Below are 10,628 nucleotides of genomic sequence, written 5' to 3'. Positions count from 1 at the left end.
GGAAATTGATCAACATGAGGTTGCCTTTCAACAGTGGTGAAAAGTACTTGGGTAAAAATACTTTAAAGCACTACTTAAGTAGTTTTTCAGGGTATCTGTACTTTACTTTAATATTTATATTTTGACAACTTTTACTTTTACTTCACTACATTCCTAAAGAAAATAATGTACTTTTTACTCCACACATTTTCCCTGAAACTCAAAAGTACTCGTTACATTTTTAATGCTTAACAGGACAGGAAAACTCAACTAAAAGTAAAAGTCAACCAGTAAAATTCTACTTGAGTAAAAGTATACAAGTATTTGGTTTAAAATATACTTAAGTATCAAAAGTAAAAGTATAAATAATTTCAAATTCCTTATACCAAGCAAACCAGATGGCACCTTATTCTTGTTTTTTTAATTTATGGAAAGCCAGGGGCACACTCCAACATTCAGACATCATTTACAAACGAAGCATGTGTGTTTAGTGAGTCGCCAGATACGAGGGAGTAGGAATGACCAGGGCTGTTCGGTTGATAAATGCGTGAATTTGACTATTTTCCTGTCCTGCTAAGCAGTCAAAATGCAACGAGTACTTTTGGGCGTCAAGGAAAATGTATGGAGTAAAAAGTGCAATATTTTCTTAAGGAATGTAGTGAAGTAAAAGTAAAAGTAGTCAAAAATATAAATAGTAAATTAAAGTAGGGTACAAATACCCCCCCCCCAAAAAAAAAAACAACTTAAGTAGTACTTTAAAGTATTTTTACTTAAGTACTTTACACCACTGCTTCCATGCACCTAACCCAGGTTTTTCCAACTGTTTTCTGTGCAGGCTATAGCAGTTTGTTTGGTGCGCGCGGAGGAGAGACGTGGGGGAAAAGGGAGCGCGAGAGTCAGAAAACAGCATAAAAAAACCACCAGCATGGGGTCTTGGTATTTACAGTGATACGACCAATGCCCATCTCTTCTCGTCTTCATTCTTCAAATGTCACGCATCGGTCTCTTATTCCGGATGTAAAGAATGCTCCAGTTGACCTAACTTAAATAGTTCGCTGAAGATTCATCAGTGGGGCTCGACAGCGGTGCTTGTCTCTCATTTGAAGCATTGGGTCTAATGGGAGTCGATATAGCTTCATTCTTCACACTTCGACGGTGGTGGTGAATTGCGAATAACGCATCTGATCCCTTTTTTTCTTGACCATTGATTGATTTTTGCAATGTGAGCTTGTTCGAGTCTGCTGTGATTTTCCCCATCGCTGTTTAGTCACGCTTCGGTCTTGAATTGATTCATTTGGAATCCATTTGGACTATATAACATCCAGAAACCTGGACCTTTTGATTGACTAGCAGGGGAGACAATGCTGACCTTTGTGTAGACTCTTTCGTGTCCGATTTTCATTTGGTCTCCATCTTTCAGAGACCACGGAGTGTTCTTATCAAAATAGTTGCTGAGGAATCATTGAAGAAGATAGGGGGAGATAGAGACGAGGGGAATACGAGATAACGGCAGTGGTGGGGGAACATGCTGCCTTCGCAAGAAGCTTCCAAGATTTACCATGACAACTACATGCGGAACTCGCGGGCGATTGGGGTTCTGTGGGCTATATTCACCATGTGTTTGGCCATTATTAACGTAGTGGTGTTCATTCTGCCCTACTGGATTGGGGACAGTGTGAACACCCCACACGCAGGCTATTTCGGCTTGTTCCACTACTGCGTGGGCACTGGGAACTCCAACCGGGAGCTCACTTGCCAAGGAACCTTCACCGAATTCAGCGGCATTCCCTCGAGCGCGTTCAAAGCAGCCTCCTTCTTCGTGTTGCTGTCCATGGTGCTCATCTTGGGTTGTATTGCCTGCTTCATCCTTTTCTTATTCTGCAACACTGCCACTGTCTACAAGACGTGCGCCTGGATGCAGCTGCTATGCGGTAAGAGATTGGCGTTTGGGTAGCCACCTCCACGGATGGGCGCAAATTCATGCATTCTGCTCACGAACATTGAGGGGTCCATTACTTTCCACTCTGTTCGTTGGCGCGTGAGTGTGCTGTTGTAGCCTACACTGTGTGTGTGTGTGTGTGTGTGTGTGTGTGTGTGTGTGTGTGTGAAAGCGAGAGAGAGAGAGAGAGGGGGGGGCATGTCACATCCGGGATGGAACACATTGTTATAGTATAGATGTATGAAATGATGCTAATTGTGAAAATATGCTAGTATAACATCTGCAATCACAGTTTGTATTTATGTGGCAAGTGTCCATTTAGCCATATCCTACATCATGCATGATTTAATACCTGATATTTTTCACATTATATTGTTCAAATTCATTTGGTTCTTATCATTTTATAATTACGTGTGTAATGCCAATGACACTAGTGTAGGCCTATATGGTGACAATGAATCAGACAATTGAAAGAGAAAATATTATTTTATTTTTTGACTAGTTTTGAATGGAACCCAGTGAAGGACGTGAAAAATAAAACAGTGATTTGCCTGGCATCAATGATGCCGTATGAGCTCATGTCACGCCCTGATCTGTTTCACCTGTCTTTGTGATTGTCTCCACCCACCTCCAAGTGCCTCCTATTTTCCCCATTAGTCCCCAGTGTATTTATCCCTGTGTTTCCTGTCTCTCTGTGCCAGTTTGTCTTGTTTTGCTAAGTCAACCAGCGGTTTGCCTAGCTCCTAGTCTTTTCCTAGCCCTCCTGGTTTTGACCCTTGCCTGTCCTGATGCCGACTCTGCCTGCCTGACCACGCTGCCTGTCCTCGAGCCTGCCTATCCCCTGGTACTGTTTGGACTCTGACCTGGTTTATGAACTCTCGCCTGGCCCCGAACTGTCTTTTGCCTACCCCTTTTATTATAAAAAATATCGGAGCTCAACCATCTGCCTCCTGTGTCTGCATTGGGTCTTGCCTTGTGCCCTTATAGCTCTATTTGTTGTTGTTTCTTTTACTGAGAGAATTCTGCCAAAAACAGGAATTACAGTTACAGCAGTTTTGTTTGTTTGGGATCTCTGGCCTTGGTTTATAGGGTTGTATTTAAAGGCTGAATGCCGCCATTTCTGGGTAATTATATACATCTAGGAACAGTTTTGTAGGCTAACAAACGCAGTGCAAAAACAACTACCCACAACCCCAAAGAAAAACACACACTACTATATAGGACTCCCAATCAAAGGCAACTCAACACACCTGCCTTCAATTGGGAGTCCAATCACCAACACAACACTTAACACACACCTGCCACGTCCTGACCAAAACTAATACAATTGCTCCCTCTGCTGGTCAGGACGTGACAGTACCCCCCCTCAAGGTGCAGACTCCGGAATGCACCTTAAAAAAGAAAACACAAAAAAATCCCCAATACCCCAACAAAACCAATAAACAATAACCCCTAAACAATAAGGGAGGGAAGGGAGGGTGGCTGCCGTCAACGACGGCACTGTGCTACACCCTCCCTCCCCAACCCACCTATCCTGGAGGTGGCTCAGGTGCGGGACGTGGACCTCGCTCCACCTTCGGCGTCGCCCACTTCGGTGGCGCCGATAGCTGCGCCAGGCAGACGGGCCACTCGAGCTGACCCTGGCAGACGGGCCACTCGGGCTGGGCCGGAGGACAGGCGGGCCACTCGGGCTGGGCCGGAGGACAGGCGGGCCACTCGGGCTGGGCCGGAGGACAGGCGGGCCACTCGGGCTGGGCCGGAGGACAGGCGGGCCACTCGGTCTGGGCCGGAGGACAGGCGGGCCACTCGGGCTGGGCCGGAGGGCAGGCGGGCCACTCGGGCTGGGCCGGACGGCAGGCGGGCCACTCGGGCTGGGCCGGAGGACAGGCGGGCCACTCGGGCTGGGCCGGAGGGCAGGCGGGCCACTCGGGCTGGGCCGGAGGGCAGGCGGGCCACTCGGGCTGGGCCGGAGGGCAGGCGGGCCACTCGGGCTGGGCCGGAGGGCAGGCGGGCCACTCGGGCTGGGCCGGAGGGCAGGCGGGCCACTCGGGCTGGGCCGGAGGGCAGGCGGGCCACTCGGGCTGGGCCGGAGGGCAGTCGGCCGCTCTGGCGGCTCCGGGCAGTCGGACCGCTCTGGCGGCTCCGGGCAGTCGGGCCGCTCCGGCGGCTCCCGGGCAGTCGGGCCGCTCCGGCGGCTCCGGGCAGTCGGGCCGCTCCGGCGGCTCCTGACTGGCGGGCCGCTCCGGCGGCTCCTGACTGGCGGGCGGCTCCGGCGGCTCCTGACTGGCGGGCGGCTCTGGCGACTCCTGACTGGCGGGCGGCTCTGGAGACTCCTGACTGGCGGGCGGCTCGGGCTCCGGCTCGGGCTGGGCCGGAGGACAGGCGGGCCACTCGGTCTGGGCCGGAGGACAGGCGGGCCACTCGGGCTGGGCCGGAGGGCAGGCGGGCCACTCGGGCTGGGCCGGAGGGCAGGCGGGCCACTCGGGCTGGGCCGGAGGACAGGCGGGCCACTCGGGCTGGGCCGGAGGGCAGGCGGGCCACTCGGGCTGGGCCGGAGGGCAGGCGGGCCGCTCTGGCAGATCCGGGCAGTCGGGCCGCTCTGGCGGCTCCGGGCAGTCGGGCCGCTCCGGCGGCTCCTGACTGGCGGGCCGCTCCGGCGGCTCCTGACTGGCGGGCGGCTCTGGCGGCTCCTGACTGGCGGGCGGCTCTGGCGACTCCTGACTGGCGGGCGGCTCTGGCTCCGGCTCGGGCTGGACCGGAGGGCAGTCGGGCCGCTCCGGTGGCTCCGGGCAGTCGGGCCGCTCCGGCGGCTCCGGGCAGTCGGGCCGCTCCGGCGGCTCCTGACTGGTGGGCCGCTCCGGCGGCTCCTGACTGGCGGGCGGCTCCGGCGGCTCCTGACTGGCGGGCGGCTCTGGCGGCTCCTGACTGGCGGGCGGCTCTGGCGACTCCTGACTGGCGGGCGGCTCTGGCTCCGGCTCGGGCTGGACCGGAGGGCAGTCGGGCCGCTCCGGCGGCTCCGGGCAGTCGGGCCGCTCCGGCGGCTCCGGGCAGTCGGGCCGCTCCGGCGGCTCCGGGCAGTCGGGCCGCTCCGGCGGCTCCGGGCAGTCGGGCCGCTCCGGCGGCTCCGGGCAGTCGGGCCGCCCCGGCGGCTCCGGGCAGTCGGGCCGCTCCGGCGGCTCCTGACTGGCGGGCGGCTCTGGCGACTCATGACTGGCGGGCGGCTCTGGCGACTCATGACTGGCGGGCGGCTCTGGTGACTCATGACTGGCGGGTGGCTCTGGCGACTCATGACTGGCGGGCGGCTCTGGCGACTTTTGACTGGCGAGGCTGGGCTGACGCACTATACGCCTGATGATGTACTGGACGTGCCAGCCTGGAGACACGCACCTCCATGCTAGTGCGTATAGCGGGAAACACCGGACCGTAGAGGCGTACTGGCGGTCTTGAGCGCAGGGTTGGCATCACCCCTTCAGGCTCGATGCTTACTTCGCCCTGGCACATGCGGGGCGCTGGTAATGTGCCTACCGGCCTGAAAATCCCAGGCCTCACCACAGCCCCAACCCCAAAGCACGGGACCTGTCCAGTCTGTTTCAGCCTAAACAGGGTACGGGGAGCTGGCCTGGGGCTCCCTTCTCGCCCCACCAAACAGCCCTTGTGCCCCCTCAGAGACCTGGCTGGGTGGTGTCAGAATAACAACCTATCCCTCAACGTTATCAAGACATAGGAGATGATGGTGGACTACAGGAAAAGGAGGACCGAGCACGCCCCCATTCTCATCGACGGGGTTATATTGGAGCAGGTTGAGAGTTTCAAGTTCCTTGGTGTCCACATTAACAACAAACTAGAATGGTCCAAACACACCAAGACAGTCAAGAGACTGAAAAGATTTGACATAGGTCTTAAGACCCTCAAAAGGATCTACAGCTACAACATCGAGAGCATCCTGACTGGTTGCATCACTACCTGGTATGGCAACTGCTCGGCCTACGACCGCAAGACACTACAGACGGTAGTGCGCACGGCCCAGTACATCACTGGGGCTAAGCTGCCTGCCATCCAGGACCTCTATACCAGGCGGTGTCAGAGGAAGGCCCTAAAAATAGTCCAAGAACCCTGCCACCCCAGTCATAGACTGCTCTCTCTGCTACCACATGGCATGCGGTACCGGAGCACCAAGTCTAGGACAAAAAGGCTTCTCAACAGTTTTACCCCCAAGCCATAAGACTCCTGAACAGGTAATCAAATGGCTACCCGGACTATACATTGTGTCCCGCCACTCCACCCCAACCCCTCCCCCACCCGCCAACCCCCTCTTTTACGCTGCTGCTACTCTGTTTATCATCTATGCATAGTCACTTTAACTATACCTACGTGTACATATTACCTCAATTAGCTCGACTAACCGGTGCCCCCGCACACTGACTCTGTACCGGTACCACCAGTATATAGCCTCGCTACTGTTATTTTCACTGTCATTTTACTCTTTTCTTATTATTTTGTATTTCTTTACTTATCTATTGTGTACCTAATACCTATTTTTTACTTAAAAATTGCACTGTTGGTTAGGGCTTGTAAGTAAGCATTTCACTGTAAGGTCTACACCTGTTGTATTTGGCACACATGACAAATAAACTTTGATTTGATTTGATTAACGTGTATGGACAGGGAAGACCTGATCCTAGATAAGCACTCCTACCCTGAGACGCTTTATGAGTACGGGCCCAGAATTCCATCATGCAAAGGGTTCGCCTTCCGTCAGATTCAATCAGAAGGAGGGAGTTAATCAGGAGGAACGGCCCAATAAAATAACACGTTTTGGGGACCCATCTGTAGTGTGAGGTCTTGGTTCGCATCTGGCCTGTAAACCAGTGTTTCCCAACTCCGGCCCTCCACTACCCCCAACAGGACACATTTTTGTTGTAGCCCAAGACAAACACACCTGATTCAACATGTCAAGGGCCTCGTGATTAGTTGACAAGTAGAATCAGGTGTGCTTGTCCGGGGCCACAACAAAAAGATGTACTGTTGGGGATACTTGAGGACCGAAGTTGGGAAACACTGCTGTAGGCCACACAGGGACTGTTCAGGCCGAGAGGGAGAACTCCCAAGCTGCCCGCTTCACACACACACTCACACACACGCAAAGGTTGTACATGTAGGGCAAGGAGAGAGCAGCATCGTTTAGACAATAAAATTGCTACATTGCGAGCATTAGGGTTTGTATAAGTATGGAATATGGAATATGTTTTGGTTGTGGTTACTGTAGGTATAATATGTGTAAATCTTTTCTCCATGGTCTGTGTTGGCAACCTTCCAGCGCAATCTAATGAAGTAATATAACGTTAATAGTACTTAATTCCAGCGTGATCTAATGTAGTAATATATAATGTTAATAGTACTCCATTCCAGCGTGATCTAATGAAGTAATATAACGTTAATAGTACTCCATTCCAGCGTGATCTAATGAAGTAATATAACGTTAATAGTACTCCATTCCAGCGTGATCTAATGAAGTAATATAACGTTAATAGTACTCCATTCCAGCGTGATCTAATGAAGTAATATAACGTTAATAGTACTCCATTCCAGCGTGATCTAATGAAGTAATATAACGTTAATAGTACTCCATTCCAGCGTGATCTAATGAAGTAATATAACGTTAATAGTACTCCATTCCAGCGTGATCTAATGAAGTAATATAACTTCTAAAAGGTTATGCCTGAATCTAGAGGATATTATCTGTTATTAGTTTACTATTAGTCGACACTGAAATAACCTTTCATTTGTGTTCACCAAAGTGGAATACATTGTGATTGAGAGAGAGAGAGAGAGAGAGAGAGAGCGAGAGAGAGAGAGAGAGAGAGAGAGAGAGAGAGAGAGATGAAGTGGCTCCCCAGGGCATGATGAATAGTGCGTGAGAAAGCAACCCGTTACGACGGTGGTTTTAATTGAAACTCAGTCATTAAAATGCTAATCAGACCAGAAAAAATAAAGGTGTTTGCTTTTCTGTATCTAGTGTTAAATTCTTAGATTTTGTGTGTATGTGTTTCTACAGTACACTTATGTTTGCATGTGTCTGTTGTGCATGTTTGTGTGTGTGCGTGCGTGCGTGCATGCATATCTGTGTGTGTGGCTAAATGAAAGCAGCGGTGGACGAGGGCCAGTTGTCCTTGTTATGTGACGGAAGAACAGTTGTAAATCCTGCTCCAGACAAAGAGGACAGATGCCCTTAGGACACAGTGTTATGAATCAATTTCAGGGAGGTATATGAGGTTGTGGAGAGAGGGAAGGAGGGGGGGGTCATAGTAACGATGAATCTGAATCATTATCACGTCCTTCATATCAGACTCCCTAAATGTCCTTCTATCTTGTTTTTCTCACAATTGTTCCATCTCATTCCCCTCTCTTTTTTGGGGTGCTTCTCCACATTTTCTCTCTCCTTTCTGACTGTCTCCTTTCTATGACAATAATTTTTTCATCCTCCCTTTCTTTCCTACTCCTTTGAGGCTTTCTTTCACTCTGGCATTCTCCCTCCATCCCGCCCTCCCATCATCCCTCTATTCCTCCACTTTCCCTCCCTCCCTCCCTCCTTCTTTCCCTCCCTCCATTCCCCCACCTTCCCTCCCTCCCTCCCACCTTCTCTCTCTCCATCCCTCCCACCTACCCTCCCTCCATCACTCCCACCTTCCCTTCCTCCCTCCATCCCTCCCACCCTCTTTTTCTCTCCCTCTTCTTCATTATCAATAATGAAAAAAGCGCTCTGCCTCTTCTCCTCCTCGGTCGGTGTGTGTGTGTATGTGTGCGTGTGTGTGACAGCAGTGGATCAAAGGACCTTCTACCTACACAGGGTAGATAGGCGCTGGTAGATAGGCGCTGGTAGATAGGCGCTCGTAGATAGGCGCTCGTAGATAGGCGCTCGTAGATAGGCGCTCGTGGATAGGCGCTCGTGGATAGACGCTCGTGGATAGACGCTCGTGGATAGACGCTCGTGGATAGGCGCTCGTAGATAGGCGCTCGTAGATAGGCGCTCGTAGATAGGCGCTCGTAGATAGGCGCTCGTAGATAGGCGCTCGTAGATAGGCGCTCGTAGATAGACGCTCGTAGATTGGCGCTCGTAGATCGGCGCTCGTTGGGTTTTGACACTGACAGAAAACAATCGTTTGCGTTTACTTTTCTGTCCCCTCCTGTTGTATACTACGGATGAACAGAACTTCTGTCTGGAGACACTCGCTTTTTATTCTGGTTTGAAGCAGTGGGCTAAATCAGGGTCACACAGTGTTTCATGGTAGTCAAACAAATCTACTTTGAAACAAAATTATACACCTCTGTCACGCCCTGACCTTAGAGAGACGTTTTATTCCTCTATTTGTTAGGTCAGGGTGTGATATGGGGTGGGCATTCTATGTTGTATATTTCTTTGTTGTGACCGAGTAGGGTTCCCAATCAGAGGCAGCTGTCTATCGTTGTCTCTTACTGGGAATCATACTTAGGCAGCCTTTTCCCACCTGTGTTTTGTGGGTAGTTATTTTCTGTTTAGCATTCTGTGCCTGACGGAACTGTTCGTTTTCGTTTTGTTGTTTTTTTGTTATTTCTTGTTTGAGTGTTTCTTGGTAATAAATATTATGAACACTTACCACGCTGCGTTTTGGTCCACTTCTTCTTCAACTACAAATGACGACCGTTACAACCTCACACACATGATTATTGACTTTAAAAAAAGAAGACACATGTACCATGTCAGATAGAGTTGAAATGTATTACATTTTCAGTTTGCATATACATCCCAGAAGACTATAACAAAACCGTTTTACATAGAAACACCAGATTTTCAACAGTTTTTTTCAAATATTATTTATTAATTATGAAATTATGAAAAATGTTGATAACATTCCATCCATGAGGACATTAGAGAGCGATTTGGTCATTGACTGCATATAAATGCAACATGCAACAATTTCAAAAATGTTAAAGAGTTACAGTTCATATAAGGAAATCAGTCAATTTAAATAAATTCATTAGGCCCTAACCTATGGATTTCATATGACTGGGTAGGGGCACAGCCATTGTTGAGCCTGGGAGGGCATAGGCCCACCCACTGGGGAGCCAGGCCTAGCCAATCAGAATTAGTTTTTCCCCACAAAAGGGCTTTATTACAGCCCAAAATACTCCTCAGCGCCCCGATCCCTCCCCCTCAGACGATCTAGCAGGTGAAGAAGCCGAATGTGGAGGTCCTGGGCTGGCGCGGTTAGGTGTGGGCTCCGGTTGTGAGGCCGGTTGGACGTATTGCCAAATTCCCTAAAACGATGTTGGAGGCGGCTTATGGTAGAGAAATTAACATTAAATTCTCTGGCAACAGCTCTGGTGGACATTCCAGCAGTCAGGAACTCCCTCAAAACTTTAGACATTTGTGGCATTGTGTTGTGTGACAAAACTACACATGTTAGTGGCCTTTAATTGTCCCCAGCACAAGATGCACCTGTGTAATGATCATGATGTTTAATCAGCTTCTTGATATGCCACACCTGTCAGGGGGATGGATTATCTTGGCAATGGAAAAATGCAGTCCACCAGCCTGCCAGCTTAGTGGAGTCTGCCACTAGCACAGTCTGTGTAGTCAGCTCAGCTATCCCCATTGAGACCGTGTCTGTGCCTCGACCTAGGTTGGGCAAAATTAAAGATGGCGGTGTTCGCCTTAGCAATCTCACTAGTA

General features: G+C 50.5%; 1 protein-coding gene across 1 annotated transcript; it reads left to right on the top strand.

The window, feature by feature from the left end:
• The first annotated feature begins 953 nt into the window (after positions 1 to 953).
• LOC106583620 (LHFPL tetraspan subfamily member 4 protein-like) lies at positions 954 to 2,046 on the top strand. Its single transcript, XM_045705797.1, has one exon. The coding sequence runs from the start codon at positions 1,505 to 1,507 to the stop codon at positions 1,931 to 1,933; it is 429 nt and encodes a 142-aa protein (XP_045561753.1). The 5' UTR covers positions 954 to 1,504; the 3' UTR covers positions 1,934 to 2,046.
• Positions 2,047 to 10,628: the final 8,582 nt, after the last annotated feature.

Source organism: Salmo salar, chromosome ssa22, assembly GCF_905237065.1.
Source record: "Salmo salar chromosome ssa22, Ssal_v3.1, whole genome shotgun sequence".
Taxonomy (NCBI): Eukaryota; Metazoa; Chordata; class Actinopteri; order Salmoniformes; family Salmonidae; genus Salmo; species Salmo salar.
This window is presented reverse-complemented; position numbering and strand designations above follow the sequence as displayed.